Source organism: Rana temporaria, chromosome 3 (assembly GCF_905171775.1).
Source record: "Rana temporaria chromosome 3, aRanTem1.1, whole genome shotgun sequence".
Lineage (NCBI taxonomy): Eukaryota > Metazoa > Chordata > Amphibia > Anura > Ranidae > Rana > Rana temporaria.
In genome coordinates this window covers 333,641,952-333,659,764 of record NC_053491.1, presented here as the reverse complement: position 1 = coordinate 333,659,764, position 17,813 = coordinate 333,641,952, and the positions used below count along the sequence as shown (strand labels likewise).

Sequence of the window (17,813 nt, the reverse complement as noted above, 5' to 3'; positions counted from 1 at the left end):
GAGAGACTCCATCATGCGGCTCCCAGAGGCTATCCCTTCTGTGGTTCCCTTGTGGATGTCCTCCCTGCAGCGCTCTGGTGGCTGTACACCTTGCAGTTCCCTGCAAATCACATTATGGTGTCTGGGTCAGCTGACTCTGAAGGCGGAACCCCCCCTCTCCCAACACACGACAGCTGGAGTTGCTGCCAGCCCACCACCATCTCCTGTGTATATGCGTTTTATAAAAATAAGCCGCTGTTTACCCGATTTGAGAGCGCCGCTCACGTGACCGGCTGCCTCTCTCCTCTTCCCCTTCTGACTGTGAGCGAGGGATTCTCAGCCCTGCCCGCTGCAGCCGTCGGGTCAAGAGAGGAGAGAGGTGGCCGGTCACGTGAGTTCTGAAAATCAGGTATATAGCTGCATATTTTTTTTTTTTTTTTTTACAAAAGCAGACACCAGGGCACCTTACATTATTAAGCAGAGAGGATAGTGCAAACTGAATATAGTGGCCTAACAACCACTTTAAGTGGCCCTCGCTTTTTAAAATATTGAGCACCAAACTCAAAAGTGTAGTAACTCGGATCCCTGTTTGTATATATTTTGGCACCGAAAGGTTTCTTTATATTTTTATGACGTTCCATTTACGAGACACGAACCTATCCTTTATCGATTTTTTTCCCTACAAGACATCTTGCTATAATTTTAGTGAATCGGGATTCTCTTAAGACCCTCTAATATTTTTGTAATATCTCAAAAACATCTAGTGTGGCGAGCAATCTCATTTTTACATCCTCATCTTTTTTGTGTAATTTATTGCTTAGTATATTTAGCTCTGTCTTTGTAGGGCCTCTTCAACCTAGCTCTGTTGCATACTTTACCAGAGAAAGGACTTTCAAACAATTTAAGAGACAAATTCATACCATTATTTTATTAGAATAATGGGACTGTAAACATTAAACAGCCACAATTTAGCTTGTTGTCCACAATTCACAATCATTCCCATAAACTGCAAGACCCACACATATTCTGTTAATTTGCTAAAATAAGACTACATAAAAAGTATCAAAAATGTTTAAAAAAACACGACCTATTTCACAAAGCAAGGAAGGCCTGCTTTTCAAGCTATGGGATTAATCAGATTAAAAAAATATACAATTCTTTTAGGATTCAGGAAGATGGGTTATGATCACAGCTTATTACAAGTCTGAGAATCCCAATTTCTGAAGATCTGAACCACCTGAAACCCTCAGAAGTGGGAAATAAACATTTAAATAATATTTTAAAATAAAGTATTGACATAGTCGTCCTCTTCTAGCTCCTCGGGCATGATGCTATTGACAACATATACATTATAAACATGATGGCTTTACAGTTCTCCTTTGCTGTGCAACTGCAAAACAAACAAAAAAACACAACAACATTAATGTTATATTTTGCGATTACCTTGACACACACACACACGGCTCCGCCCCGTCCCTCCCTCGACAGGATGTTACCGACAGCAGCAGGAGCCAATGCTGCTGCCTCCATCTCCGGTGAGGGGAAAAAGAGGGAGATCCCAATCTCAAGGAAACCCGTTACAAACTCATATAAAAAGAGCGACACCATCACCCACACATTTAGCTGATCATATCTATAAAATATTAGATTGGCATGTAACAATTTATTATGCCTTTTCTCAGTAAGGGATCAGGCACATTTGCCAGTACAGCATAAACATTGGGTGTAGCGCCCTTTAAAACTATTTTCAGTCTTGAGGCACCCCAGTTTATGGGCTTGTTCACATCTGAGGTTGGGCGACAGTAAAAATCACACGGTTGAGCTGCATTTTACAATTCACCAACTGCTCTCCCTTTGGCTGCAGGGGCAGTGGCCAGGGAATTCTATCTTCTCATGTTTGGCAGGCGCTACAACCTTCATAAAGCAACCTATTTAAGTGGATGGGGCTGCCCTACGGTGTGCATTACAAGCCATATGCCGTACACTGGTACTGTATTTAGGGGGGGCAAAACAGGCAGTGAGAGGAGGCAACATATCCTCCTTATCACTTGCCAAATACCTCTGAAGCGATCCAAACATGGATTGTTTTTCAGCAAATCAGCAGTCCCTGTCACTGTTGTGCACAAGGCCTAAAAAAGCAGTCCCAATAGCTTGGAAAAGTAGTTCTGCTCATATAGGCTTAGATGGAAGGAAAGAAAGAAAGAAAGAAAGAAAGAAAGAAAGAAAGAAAGAAAGAAAGAAAGAAAGAAAGAAAGAAAGAAAGAAAGAAAGAAAGAAAGAAAGAAAGAAAGAAAGAAAGAAAGAAAGAGCCCTACTTTGAGGCCTGGACACTTTTGCCTTATACCATATGAAGGTTTTTGCTTAACCCCCCAACTCATAGTAGTTATGTGCCTACCAATCTGTGCCATCTTCTTGGTATGTACTTGTCAGTCATGTTATCCTATGCGACTTTCTCCATAATACAGGATATACTTACCATGGATGCCACAGCCATATCAGCCTTTAGGTAATGCATGTTATTGGAAGGAACTTGGCCTATGACTTTAATGCCGTTTTATAAACCCTGTTTGTATTCAAAGCATCCAGCGATGTCCCCGTGCAGGCTGTGTCCATCTTCTGGCCCCTCTTCCTTCCAGGCCGGACTCTGGCTCTGTGACTCCCGCGCATGTGCATGGGAGCCGCCATTAACTGCGCAGGCTAGGGAAGAAACCGCACAAAGTTTTGTTTCTTCCCAGCGCATTTGCAGTTTACATTATCGGCGGACTACAAGTGAAATATCTCCTAAACAGCGCACGTTTAGGAGATATTTTCACTACCTATAGGTAAGCCTTATTCTAGGCTTACCTATAGGTAGAAGTCACAAAAAAGGGCTTACAACCACTTTAACAAACAGGTCATACTTGCCTCCTTTGTGAAATGGTTTTGTACAGAGCAGCCTGGGCCCCTCTTCAGTGCTTCTTGGCCCCTCCAGTCTGTTGAGTACCCCCACAGCAAGCAGCTTGCTATGGGGGCACCCAAGCCGAGCCTCAGCTACCTGTGGCCATTCATACACGAAGCTACGGCCTGGTCCCACCCCCTTTATCTCCTCATTGGCTGACCGATTTTGACAGCAGCGGGAGCCAATGGCGCTGTGCTGCTCTCCGCCAATGAGGAGGGGAGTCCGGGGCAGTCGAGACACTCCTGCAACATTGCTGGACCTAGATGGACCTCTGGTAAGTATTAAGGGGTCTGCTGCACACAGGTTTTATCTTAATGCATAAAATGCATCAAGATAAAAAACCTCCAGCCTTTATAGTCACTTTAAAGGTTATCATTGAGAACGAACTTTCATGTCATGCTACATTGTCATGTTGCATACCTTAAATAAAAAATAAACCCCACCACAGGTGTAACATGACTTCCTCACTGTCTGTCAGTTTGCCCATGAAGTGCGATCCGAATGCAGATCATGCTTCAAAAGGAAAGGGAGATTTAGATACATTACCAAATGTACCCTTACCGTACCTGCATCTGCACTGCTGGGTGAACGGTTTATTTACAAAGCAGTGTACTGTAGGAGGAGGCAGAGCAGGTCAGGTCAGGAATTCGAAAGAAGCCGCCTACATTCACTGCTCTGTGCGTTCCTGTCCCCCTGATCGAGCTCCCACTGTGCCATTGTACAGTTCCTCTCAGGCCTGTCACTGGAGGTGATCTGAACATCAGCACAGTGGGAGCAGCCCCTCGCCACAAGGATGCCGCTCCACCCTGACCCACTCAGATGGCACTTCAGTTGAGAAAGGCCGCTTACAAGTTCAGAAATGTATGCCCCGAAACACAAAAAGTCGGCTTCAGGATTTTACATTGTTGGGGAAAATGCATCCATATGCATATGCCCTAAAAGTGCAGTGAGTTTCTTGAATCTCTGCCTTTATAGAATATTGGAGGCCCTCTACAACAGGGGTCTCCAACCCCCAGCCCACTACGGGCCGCAGCCTGTTTACCGGCAGGCCGCGAAGTCAGCGCTAAGGTGCGGCGGGCGAGCAGAGAGATCGCTGCCATCACCGCACTTCCGCCCACACAGCCCCGCCGCTACACTGTTAGGGGTGAAGCAGGCGAGCAGAGAGATGACATCTCCCACCGCCTGCATTACCACTGTTCCGCCCACACAGCCCGGCCAGTATACAGTTGGGGGTGAAGATTACTGGGGGTGAAGATTACTAGGGGGAAGGGATTACTAGGAGATTCATGGTCATTTTTGAATAGGTTCAGGTGGAGGAGTAAAAAAAAAAGTGCTTTTGGGCTCTGGAGACTGAAGGCTCTAGAAGGGCAGAGCATTTACCATAGAAATCAAAGTTGCAGAGAAAGCTGCCTTGGTCACAAAAGCCATGCATTGCGTGCCTGCCAAGCCATGTGAATATATGAGAGGGAGGATAATGCAACAAACTGCACCACCCCACATCTATAAATAGGACCAGGTCACAATTGCTGGGGAACCCCCCCTTGCCTTATTCATGCTGTAAGTCCCTAGAAGGGATCAAATGTTGGGGGTGGTGGGTATAACTCTCAAAAGGGTTTCAAGGGTCTGCATGCTATAGGATATAACTACACTTGCACCACCTGAAAAAGTGAGCAATGAACGCAGGATCAAGCGCCCAAACCAAACATAACAGGACACAGCTGTTGCAGTACCTTGGAATGCTTTCAAGATGCATTTCAAAAGTAACCTTTCAAGAGCCGACTGCTAATCGTCTCAGGGCTTGTCAGCAGTTTCCGGATCAGTGTCAAAGTAGTAGCGACAAAGACGGATTTATAAAACTTCTCCATAGGAAAAAAAATAAATAAAAATCTACAGTCAATAGCAAAAAATTTGGGTCCCCCAGAGTTGGTGGGGTTATGAGAAGATGCAATGGGGGCATGCCCAACAAAGTTTTTGCTAATATCCAATCACCTGAAGGTAGCAAAATATAACCCATGGTCCATGACTTCTTGTCCCATGTTGTACGATTAAAAGATTGTAAGAGTATTGTGCTGTGTTAGCCACCGACCAATGCAGTAAGGAATACCCATTATTGCTTTACTAAAAGTTTTTAAATATGCAAGCTTTTGAGGGGTCTTGGATTCCTTCTTTGGGCTTTTTTACAACTGTATAAATTGCAGAAAGAAAGAAAGAAAGAAAGAAAGAAAGAAAGAAAGAAAGAAAGAAAGAAAGGACAGACAATTTAAAACATTTTTTTCCCCTAGAGCTTACAAGGATTTTCCTTTCCTGCCTCATCCTCATTACAGATTTTGGTCCCGTTTTTATTATTTAACACAAATCATTTTGTTTTGGAGAACACCAGTATGGGGCAATGGGACAGAGCTGTATGCCGATAGGTTGAGCCAAAAAGGGAAAAAATTACAATAAGTATCTAAAAACCTTTCTCCTTAATAGAGAAAATCAATACAAAATGTACCAATGTTCCTAAATACTGCCTCACTGCCAATGTTTTTTATTATAAAGTATTAGATAAAACACTGTTCAATACCTTGGTTAAGCGTCTTCATACACACTTCTTCCACTTATGTTTTCCTCTAAATAAAAAAACAAACAAAACAAAAACAAAAAGGGGAGGTAATTTTTTTTAAACAATAAAAATTGCTACAATAAACAATTTCTTAAATATATGAAAACCCATTCGCAGCTCTCCAGTTTGATATGTTATGGGAATGTGTGCTTTACTACATGTTACATGCTTTAGAACAGGGGTCTCCAAACTGCGGCCCGAGGGCCAGATGTGGCCCTTTTCTAGTCTTTATGCGGCCCTTGGGGCACTATTCCTCCCACTGATATGGGGCACTATTTCTTCTACTAATATCAATGATGGGATACTGTTCCTTCTACTGATAGGGGCCCTACTCCTCCTCCTGACCACCAACTGAGGCCACATTTATTCTCACTGGAGCTGGGCCTGGGACATTTTCTGCCCCCCGCCGCTGGCCACAATCCGGCCCTCCTAAAGTCTGAAGGACAATAAAGTGGCCCTTTGTTTGAAAAGTTTGGAGACCCCTGCTTTAGAACATTGTGTTCAATGGCATCCCACCTCCAAAATGCTCTGAGGTGTGCTGCATTGAAAATGGTGCATGTCCAATTTTTGATCTGTTCTGGTATATTGTCAACCCGGTCAAATAAATGGTCCGCCTTCATGCAACCCACCAAGAAAAACCAGTGTGAATAGGCCAAGACAAAAGAAATGATGATAGCACATATCGTAGCAAAATTAGATTTTCAAAAACTGCAGAATCCATTCAAAGATAACTGAATCTGTGTAACATTGCAAAGCGCTACAGCGTATTAGCAGGCAAAAACAAAAAATGTGATGTTTTGCATAAGACTGCACACAGGGAGAAGAAAAGCGGATTGTTTTACAAGTCTTTTTAAACAGAATCTGTTATGTTCTGCAACTTGTGTAAACAGTCCCTAGAGATCGAAGGCCCCTAAAGGTCTAGATTGGGAAGGTGTCAGCTTGTACTACAAAGAGTGGTTAATGATATTCAGGTAGCTGATAAAGTAGCGCAGGTGGTTGCTTTACATTGTAAAACATTTTGACACTTCTGTAAATGTTTCAAACATATTATTCCCAACACACACATTCCTTCAATGTAGGTGTTGAGGGGCGCTGCAGGAATGGTTGTCTGGAACCACAGGAATGTCACACCATGGATCTCCAGAACGGGTCCACAGCTTTTATTCCCGGAAAACGTAATTAAAAACAGAAGCACCGTTTCGGAACCTCTCAGGACCTCTTCATCAGGCATATGACCATGCCGCCTCCCATAAGGATATATTTCAGACACACAACCGTACCTTTTTCTTAGGTTTAGACAGGCCGATTCCAGAATCTGCTGACTCTACAACTGCTGCAGCTATACTTTCAGCTTTTTTCTTTCCCTCTTTGTTTTCCATTTTCTCCTTGGTTTTTGTTTCTGAAAGGAAATACCAATATGTTTATAGATTAGTTCTAAGAGGGGAGTTGAATGATAGCTTTGAAAAATATAGACCAGTGTGAAACATCCCTCAACTTAAAATTTTTTCTTAACTGGAGAGAAGTAACAACCAATGGTCAGGCCAAAGGAAGGTCCTTCTTTTGCTTGCCCAAAAGCTGGGAATCTGAATAAATGGCAATGTGGGAATTTGCTTTCCAAAAGGATACAATAAACTAAAAGACACCAGCTGGAATCTATCAGTAATTAGAAAGCAATCCTGCCCCTTGTCAGTGCAAGTTAATATCATCTGGTTCCATCTCAACTGATGGCCTATAAAAAGGTTTCCTAATACCAAGGTGTCACAAGAAACATCTCATGATGGGTAAAAACATTTTTTTCTCAAGACCTTTGAAACTTTATTGTTGCAAAACATACTGACGATACTGGTTACAGAAGGGTTTCTAAACTTCTGAATGGTCCAGTGAGCACTGTTGGGACCATAATCCGGAAGTAAAAAAACATTTTACCATAAACTGTCTGTGACCAGGTGCTCCTTACAAAATTTCTGACAAAGGAGTGAAAATAATTGAGGAACGCTTGGAATTAGCAGGTACAACTGTAAAAAACAAACAAAAAACAAACACACACAACAACACATTACGTAATGCAATCACCACGGCCCCTATATGACGTTCACCACAAGACAAGACTCCATTGCTGAAGAAAAAGCATGTTGAAGCGTATTTAACCACTTAAGACCCGGACCAAAATGCAGGTAAAGGACCAGGTCTTTTTGCGATTCGGCACTGCATCGCTTTAACTGACAATTGCGCGGTCGTGCGACGTGGCTCCCAAACAAAATTGTTATCTTTTTTTCCCCCACAAATAGAGCTTTCTTTTGTTGGTATTTGATTACCTCTGCGGTTTTTATTTTTTGCGCTATAATTTTGAGCGAAATTTTGAAAAAAATCAATATTTTTACTTTTTGCTATAATAAATATCCGCCATAAATATATATAAAAAACTATTTTTTTCCCTGAGTTTAGGCCGATATGTATTCTTCTACCTATTTTTGGTAGAATAAAAAAAAAAAAAATATAGCAATAAGCATTTATCAATTGGTTTGCACAAAATGTATAGCGTTTACAAAATAGGGGATAGTTTTATTGCATTTATATTAATTTTTTTTTCACTACTAATGGTGGCAATCAGCATTTTTTTCGTGACAGCGCCATTATGGCGGACACAGACAATTTTGACACATTTTTGGGACCATTGTCCTTTTCACAGCAAAAAAATGCTATAAAAATGCATTGTTTACTGTGAAAATGACAATTGCAGTTCGGGAGTTAACCACTAGGCTGAAGGGGTTAAGTGTGACCTCATATGTGTTTAACTGTATGGGGGAGGGGCTGGACGTGTGACATCATTGATAGTCTTTCCCTATATCAGGGAACAGACGATCAATGACAGCGCCACTGTGAACAACGGGGAAGGTGTGTTTACACACACACACACACACACACACACACACACACACACACACACACACACACAACCTCTCCCTGTTCTTTAGCTCCGGGGACCGATCGGGGGACTCCGGCAGCGATCAGGTACGCGGGTCCCGCGGAGCTTCGGACTGGGTCGCTTTAGCGAGCTCGCGACCCACGGCTGGGCATTAAACTTGTGCCCAGCCGTGCCATTCTGCCTACGTATATCGGCGTTAAGCGGTCCTTAAGTGGTTAAAGTTTGCTGCACAACATTTAGATAAGCCTGTGAAATACTGGGAAAAAAATAGGATTTTTGTACTCACCGTAAAATCCATTTCTCTGAGTTCATGGACGGACACAGCAGCATTGACCTTAGGGTTATATACCTTCCTTTCAGGATAGACTAGGCAGAAAAAACAGCACTTTAAGTGTTAAAAACACTCTCAGTACAGCACCTCCCAGGGGGCGTGTCCCCCCCCCCCCCCCCGGGTACATCCCACTCTCTGAAACATCGAGCCTCAGTTCGTAGACAAGCAGTACAAACAAAGGAGGGGTTTGGTTCTGTGTCTGTCCATGTACTCAGAGAAAGGGATTTTACATTGAGTACAAAAATCCTATTTTCTCTTCCGTTCATGGACGGACACAGCATCATTGACCTTAGGGACGTCCCCAAGCAGTGTCAAAAAATTTCGAGGGGGGGGGGAAAAAACACAGCAAACCAAGCTTCACCCCAAACAAACCAGAGTTCCTCAACGGAGGAACTTCAACCTTAAACTGCCGCCTGAAAAACCTTGCGGCCAAAGGAGGCATCCAAAGATGCACTCACATCCACCTTGTAAAACTTTGAGAAGGTGTGGATTGACGACCAGGTCGCCCTCCTTACATACCTGTAAGACAGACGCTTGATGGCGGAAACCCGAGGCACCAATCGCCCTGGTCGAATGCGCCGTAACCTGAAAGGGAGGCGCCCGCCCCTTTAGGGCATAGGCCTGGAGCACGACCTGTCTGATCCACCTAGAAATGGTGGCCGACGAGACCGCCAGACCTTTCTTAGGACCAGTCACCGACACGAACAGTGAGTCCGACTTCCGAAACGGAGCCGTAGCAGACAAGTACACCCGTAGGGCCCGAACCACGTCCAAGGAATGCAAAGTGGCCTCCTTCGGGTTTTTCGGCCGAGGACATAAGGATGGGAAAACGATGTCCTCATTAATGTGAAAAGCCGAAACAACCTTTGGAAGGAATGATGGCTGCCCTCGGCTTCCACCCAGCGCAGCAGGCGAGGAAGAAGCAGCAGGGGAGGGAAGGCGTATATTAGGCAATAGTGACCCCAAAGCGCCACCAACGCGTCTGAAGCGTCCGCCCACGGATCACTCGACCCGGTCACGAATCGTGACACCTTCCGATTGAGACGGGACGCTAGAAGGTCCACGTCTGGAGTGCCCCATTTTTGGCACAGACTCAAACACCTCCGGGTTTAGCGACCATTCTCCTTGGTCTAGCTTTTGGCGACTTGGCGTTGGCGGACTGGATTCTGACTGGTCGGCTTTGCAGACCCAGAGACCACTTGGAGACAACTTGATCGCTCGGAGCTCCAGTACATTGATTGGAAGGCGGGACTCCGCCTGAGTCCAGCGCCCCTGGGCTGACTGGGCTGACTGGACACCCCAGACACCCCCCCCCCCAGCCGGAGAGGCTGGCATCCGTCGTGATCACCATCCAATGACACGGCAGAAACGATTTCCCGGTCCGAAGTACCGGAGATGTCAGCCACCACACTAGGGAGGACTTGACCAGTCTACTCACCCGAATCTGGTAATCCAGAGACGAAGGAAGTTTGTTCCAACGTGACAGAATCTCTTTTTGCAACACTCGAGTGTCCTCAGGAAGAATGCTGCGGCTTGGCGCCGTTATTCCAGACACTAGAGGCCAAAAAAACTTTGCCCAAGATGGCCGCCGACATGCAGGAAAAAACAGCATGTGGGCTACAAGAAAATGGCCGCCGACATATAGAACCGTGTCACCGGTAAAATGGCGGCCGTACACGTGTTTAAAACACTCAGTAACACACAGCAGACACTGTCCAGCATACACAGCACATAAGCACAAAAAAAACAAAACACAACAGCAGCACAGCCCCCCCGGCAGTAACGGAGCCCCCCCCAGGTGGACCCCCCACCTCACAGCCGCCACCCAGAATGGGGAAGGAGGGAGAGGAAGGGAGAGAGGAAAGCAGGGCGGACCCTCAGTCGACCTCCCCAGGAATGCACCAGCCGAACCACCCTGCCGAGGCAAGGGGATACTACTTACCCATCCTGCGACCACAGGCTGGAGGCATTCCAGAAAGACCCGACGTCCGCAGGTAGATACGGCATGGCTGTCGGCCCGGCACACTGTGACACAGCCATAGAGACCGGTCATATGTGTGCCCTGTAGCATATAGCTCACCGGCCGCCCCTGGAGCAACGGGGCATGTCGTGGACGGCCTCGCTGTTTTTTTCTGGCTAGTCTCTCCTGAAAGGAAGGTATATAACCACAAGGCCAATGCTGCTGTGTCCGTCTATGAACGGAAGAGAAATATAGTCTGGTCATATGAGACCAAAATTGAGCTCTTTGAATGCCATAATACACACCATGTTTGGAGGTCAAATGGCACTGCACATCACCCCAAAAACCAACAGTGAAGTTTGGAGGTAGAAACATCATGGTGTGGGGTTGTTTTTCAGCATACGGTACTGGCAAACTTGGTGTTGAAGAAAGGATGAATGGAAAAATGCACCAAGACATTCTTGATGATAACAATTCGCTGCCATTTACCCGGATGAGGAAGATGAAACCAGGGTGGACATTTCAGCAAGACAATGATCTCAAAACACAAAGATAAGAAAATAAAGCTGCTAGAATGGACAAGCCAATTACCTGACTTGAATGCAATAGAAATCCATGGAAAGAACTAAATATCAGAGTTCAAAGAAGAGGCCCACAGAACCTTCAAGATTTGAAGACTGTGTGGAAGAATCGGCCAAAATCACATGTGAGCAATACATGCGACTAGTTCCTCCATACAAGAGGTGCCTTGAAGCTCTCGTTACCAACAAAGGATTTTGTACTTTTTCCTCTCGTCATTCCATTTTATTACACACAACTTAAATTTATAAAGTTGTTTGTTTTGGTTTTTTTGTATGTATGGATTGCATGGGTTGTTACCGACTTGTGGTGAACATTTCATGTTAATAGCACCTTTAGAAATATATTTACCTAGAAAAATGGTGTTGTGTTCAATACTTATTTTACCCTTCAAAGCATGTGATCAAACAGATCGGTTTGATCAGATGCTGTACAAGCCAGTGTTCTGTCAGATTATGAAACCCGTCAGATCAGGTAACGGAAGTGAAGTTTTGTCAGCTGACTTGCCAAAATACTTCGTACGTATACATTCCACCACTAATAGGTTTCCTAATCTGACAAAACATGAAGGCGGCAGGACATCTTGTTACACCCAGGGAAGTCTTCAATTTGTCAGGTGGCGTTGAAAGGCCATCTTGGTACACCGTACACTGCGCAGCGCCAAACTTATAGTCATAAGACGCTGACGGACATTTTTGAACACTCACTCCGTCCCGGTGAAATACTGTATTTTAGTATATAAGCTCAGTTTACTGCTAAAATAAGTGTGAAATTCAAGCCTTCACTGGGTGTAAAAATATGTTCTGTCAGATTAGGAAACCTATTAGCGGTGGAACACATGTGCAGCAAGTATTTTTGGCCATTCAGCTGACAGATTGTCACTTCTGTTACCTGATCTGGCAGGTTTTCTAATCTAACAGAACACCGGTAATGGCTTCTAAACAAACTGAAACTGGAAGTGACAAAATCCTCATCACTTCAGGTTTCTGGCATCACAAAAGAGGGAAAGGAACTTTCATGCCTTCCTCTCTTCTCAGTGAATGCAATTGCTTCCAGGCTTACCAATGAGATGGTAGTGGGTGGCAGGGAGAGAAGGGGTGGCCCCCCTTCCACCACCTGTAACAGGGATCCAGCGGCTGTTTAGCTACTTGTAGGAAATCTCCAGTATTAAAAAATAGGATTTTTTGTACTCACCGTAAAATCCTTTTCTCTGAAGTCCATGGACGGACACAGCTCCTTAAATCTTGACAAGTGGGTTATGTTCCCTGTTTACAGGAGAGGACTAGGCAGAAACATGTTAAATAGTTAAATACATGTTACATTAACAGAGTTGAACAGCCCCGCCCAGGGGGCGGTCCCTCCAGACATAACCCTCCTCACTGCAGCTTGCAGCCTCAGTTCGTAACAAGCAGTACAAACCTAAAAAGGAGGGGTGGGAGCTGTGTCCGTCCATGGACTTCAGAGAAAAGGATTTTACGGTGAGTACAAAAAATCCTATTTTCTCTTATCGTCCATGGACGGACACAGCTCCTTAAATCTTGACAAGTGGGACGTCCCCAAGCAGTGTCAAAAAACGAGGGGTGGGAAATATATCAGTAAAAACAATTTTAACTTCACCCCAAAACAAGCAGAGCTCCTCAACGGAGGAGGTGCAACTTTAAACAGCCGCCGGCAAAAACTAGCGGCTGAAAAAAACATCATAAGATGCACTCACAGCAACCATGTAAATTCTGGAAAAAGCGTGAACGGACGAGCAAATCGCCGCCTCGCACACCTGTGAGACCGACGCATGATGTCGGGAAAAATAAAAAAAAAAACCCAGGAAGCACCAATTGCCCTGGTCGAAAGTGCCGTGACCGGAAAGGGGGGCCCGCCCTTAGGAGCATAGGCCTGTATGACGGCCTGCCCGATCCACCGAGAAATGGTGGTCGACGAGACCGCCAGGCCCTTTTGTGGACCAGACACCGACACAAAAGAGTCAGAAGCTCCGAAATGGAGCCGTAGTAGGCTGGTATACCCGCAAAGCGCGTACCACGCCTAAAGTATGAAAGGCCGAAACCTCCTTCGGAAGAAGGGAAGGTCGCGGGCGCACCATCACCTAATCCTTATGGGGGATCAAGCATGGCGGCTTGCAAGACAAGACCGCCGACTCAGAAACCCCTCTAACAGAGGTAAAGGCCACTAAAGGGGCCACCTTCTGAGATAGTGTCAAGAGAAAATCTCTCTGATGTTTCCAAAAGGAAGGTTCCTGAAGAACCGAGAGCACCAGAGTCAAAACTCATGGGGGAAGAGATGGGCCAAGAGGGGAAAGTATATGACAAACCCCTTGCACACAAAAAAAGGGGACCCACCAGGGAACGGGCCGCAAAAAGGCCACTAAAAGAACACAGCCAAGGCTGAAATCTGCCCCCAAACGGTGCTTTAAGCAATTTTTAGATCCAATCCAAGCTTTAAAAACAGCAGGACCCTGGACATTGAAAGTACGCCCGTGGACGTCACTCCATCCCTTCGCACCAAGAGAGGTGCGACGGTAGATCCTCCGGAAGAAGACTACGGTGCCCTGTTGAGATGACCGAGTCAGACAGACCCTGGTCACCTAAAGTCTGGCTTCCAATAACCATGTTAAGCAAGTCAGTGACTGTACAACAGGAGGAAGTATGGGACCTTGAGACAGGAACCTCCTGCCCTGGCAATCGCCAGGGTGCCTCCGCTACCAGGCGCCCGATATCAGCGTACCAAGGACGCCGAGAGTAATCTGGAGCGATTAGAATCATCGGGATCTCCTCAGCATCCACTCTGTGGAGCGGCCGAGGAAGCAACTACCATGGAGGAATGGCAAAAAATCACCGATACAGACCCCACAGGGCCACCAGCGCGACTGACGCGTCTGTACAAGATCACTAGACCTGGCCACTAACTGACACCCTTGCGGCGGAGACAAGCTGCCAGGAGATCCATGCCATGTGAGGCTCACCTCCTGCAAGGGAGCCGAAACACCCCAAGCACAAAGACCAGTCGCCCTGGTCCAGCATCTGGCGACTCCAGTAGTCTGCCTGCCGGCATACCTGATGGTAGACTGAAGCCACGGCCGTGGCGTTGTCCGGCTGAAACCAGATTGGTCGACCACAAGGAGAAGCATAGCCTGATCGCCTAAAATAGTAGGACAATGAACAGTAGACAGCACCTGGTATTCCCAGGCGGTCTTCCACCAGGCACTAGCCAGGCCCGACCCTGGGTAGCTACCGAGACCAGACACATTCAAGGAGGTGTGGTCATAGGTCCACGCAAGTCCAGCGACTCAGGGCCGACTGGACCCCCCAGTTTTGTGAACCTCCAGGTTCACAACCCGTGAGCTGGCATTCGTCGTAAACACCGACCACTGGAAGGAAGGAACAACTTCCCGGACCGAAGAGTCGGGAATCTCTGTCACCAACTCAGAGAGACTCTGACTAGGTGGCGCACAGGAATCTAATGATTTCAGAGACAAGAGATTTTTACCACCTGGACAGTAGTTCCACTGGAAAACCAGGGTGTGGAACTGGGAATACTGTACCACCTTGAAGTAGGCTACCCACAGACCATGAACCAGCAGGCGCCCGGAGAGAAGACCGATTGCGTGATGCCAATACCTTCTCCGCAGACTGAAGAGTCTGCAATTTCTCCAGGGGAAGAAGGACCTTTGCCACTGAGGAGTCTGGATCAACACTAGATACTCCAACGCTGAGTCGGAACCTAGCATGCCCATAATTTGAACCCTGGGTCGCACACATGTAGGGCAGGCTTGCTGCCACTGAGCTACACTTTCTGGCCTAAACGTTTAACATCCACCCGAATCTTCGGAGGGTCTGAATGGGAATAACCTATCCACTAGGTCGGAGACAGAAGCTGCTCTCAGAAGAAAGTCGTCAAAGTAGCCAATGAGGCAAAGCCTCGCTGTCCCAACAAAATTCAAATAAGTGCGAGCTCCTAGCTGAAAACCCATGGTGCTGACGCCAGATCAAAAGGGAGGGCCACAGGCTGACAGAGACCCTTCTCTCATCACGAAGCACAGAAAAAAACACTGTGACATGTGCAAAACGGGACATGCATGTATGCGTCCCTGATGTCCGAGGACGTCAGGACATCCCCCGGATGAAGCGCAGCTACCACCGAACAAATGGATTCCATGCGGAACTACCCGACGTTCACAAAGGTATTTAGGGCCTGAGGCCCATAGAAAACCCCAAAACTCTCGTCCTGCAGGAAAGGTAAAATTACCTTGCAGCTTAGCAAATCCCACACTGCCCACGGCAGACCGACGTGCCGGGAGGGGAAGACACAAGGACAGAACTTTGTTCTGTGGATAGGAGGAAACCCTATCTAGTACTCCGAAGAGACCACCTCGCAGACCCACTAGTCGGAGAGCAGGGAGGTTTCACTGAATTGTGAACCTGCAAGCCGCCCCTCCCACCTAGAGACAGGGAGGGAAGGCTATATACATTGGCAGGATTTGGGTGCCGGCGTGATCGGCTTATGCACCCAGGGACAGATTAGTCCCCCAGCTGGGCCTTTGACGGCCTGGGAGGGTTGCCCCTAAATAATACACACACACACACATAGTGTGTATGTATATTATGTAGGTGTATGCACACATGTCTTTGGAGGAAACCGGAGTACCCGGAGGAAACCCACACAGACACAGGGAGCGACAATGCAAGCTCCAGGCAGATTGGCGTCAGTGTGCAGATTTGAACCAATGACTCTTTTGCTGCCAAGTAATGGAGTTAAGCACTACACCACCGTGTGCATAAAACCATTCTGAAACAGACGCCCTGGATAACAAGGGCGCAGCATTCAATGAAGCATCACAGACCTATATGAGGCCCTGGACCAGCTGGTCCGCTAGGCTAATAACCTCAGGAGAGAGTCGGTGCTCCTCCACTGTCTGGTGCAAAATGCTCACTCTGTGAGTTGTATACAGCACTAGGGGTCAGGACTACTCCAAGATGGCCGCCGAGCGTTCAGAACGCGGCCACAGGAAAAAGGCCAGCACAATGTAAGCTGCGCCATAGCGTGGCTACGACAAAATGGGCGCCAATGGGAGTTTTCAATGTAATTGAAAAATCTCCCAAAAAAATAGCGCCAGCGACCACTGAGACCCCAGTGTAGTGGCCACAATAGGCCGCAAGCCAGACCCCAGCATGGTAAACATGGAACGGGTCAGTACTTCGGATCTTCTATCAGTCAGATCCATACAAGTAGGGGTTCCCGCCCGGCGGTGAGGGACTACAAAAGCCCTCAGTGGCTTTTCTCATTCCGCATCTCAGAAATTATCAAAGAAGGGCACAGAAGGAAAAAACCTACACAGCGGTCTGATTTGTGTGATCCAAAAAAGACCGAGCCCTCAGCGGAAACCCAGCTGCACTATGCAGCTTAGGAGAGTCCCTTGCAGCAGTAAAAAGCGCACCCATAAATGCCTTATTCTGCCTTTTTTTTTTTTTTTTTAACTAGGTACCTAGTCCATGGCTCCATAACAGAGCATTCCCCAGGGGATAACGGGGGAAGGGGGCACTCTTTTACCGCCCGCCCGCAGTCCACCCCCACCCTGGCACAAACTGTGTCCAGGACTAACAATAAAAACTCTGTGGGAATCACAGGTGCTAACACCTGCTGCCACCACCAGCATGTGGGGAAGGACCCAGATACTGACTCCAATATTTACATAGTGTGTATTATAATATGCACACCTGTCCATACAAATAGACAAAAGCTCCTAGAGCCCTATTCAGGGCCCCTCACCCACTTGCTGCGCTGACCAGGGGTAACCAGGGGACTCCCTCAGGAGGAGACTGCCCAGCGCTGCCTGTGAGGAAAAGAACCGTGAGGTAACTTTTGCAGGGACCTGTGTTTAAACAGGAAAAGCCTCCTAGGGCTGTTTTATTTAAGGACAAGTCACAGATACAGCATAAAAAGCAAAACCATTACAGGTGTCACCAATCAGTCAGCGTCTGCTGAAGTATAATCATAAACATCTGTGCTCATCACAAGGCTTTTTACCTCACAGGAAAGCCCAATACAAAAAAGAAAAAACACAGGCCAGATAACACAGTCCCCTCAGGAAGGCCCCCTCCCCCTGACAGCAGCAATGTTAGCAATGCAGCAAGGGAAAGGAGCAGGGAAGTAAGGGGAAGGGACCCCCGAACCCCAGGAATGCCCAGCTGTACCAACCCACCAAAGCAGGAGGGACTGTACTTACCCGTCCAAGCGAGGACTCGCTGACGCATTCCTGACAGACCTACAACCGCAATGGAGGTAGCTGTCGGCCCGGTCCACTGTGATTGAGACAACACCACAGCTCAGTCATATGTGGACCTCGGAGCAAAGCTCACCGGCCACCTCAGGAGTCATGAGGTATGGCGTGGCAGACCAAGCCTCTTTGCAAAGGTGTGCCCACGCTTGCTGGTCGGACTGAGTAGACTACAAGGATCTATAATATCCAGCCTGTCTCTCAGCCAA

The 17,813-nt window shown here is 46.8% G+C and overlaps 1 protein-coding gene across 7 annotated transcripts in view; it reads right to left on the bottom strand.

Moving 5' to 3' along the window:
• Window positions 1–882: 882 nt before the first annotated feature.
• The window catches only part of LOC120932553 (nucleolar protein dao-5-like), a 79,562-nt gene continuing 62,631 nt past the window's right edge, over window positions 883–17,813 (bottom strand). For all 7 annotated transcript variants that reach the window (XM_040345023.1, XM_040345027.1, XM_040345030.1 and 4 more), the window contains 3 exons: window positions 6,803–6,921; window positions 5,484–5,529; window positions 883–1,369 (listed from right to left, as the gene is read on the bottom strand). In XM_040345023.1, coding sequence (XP_040200957.1) covers window positions 5,518–5,529; window positions 6,803–6,921 — 131 coding nt within the window. In that variant the 3' untranslated portion in view covers window positions 883–1,369; window positions 5,484–5,517. The remainder of the gene's footprint in view (window positions 1,370–5,483; window positions 5,530–6,802; window positions 6,922–17,813) is intronic.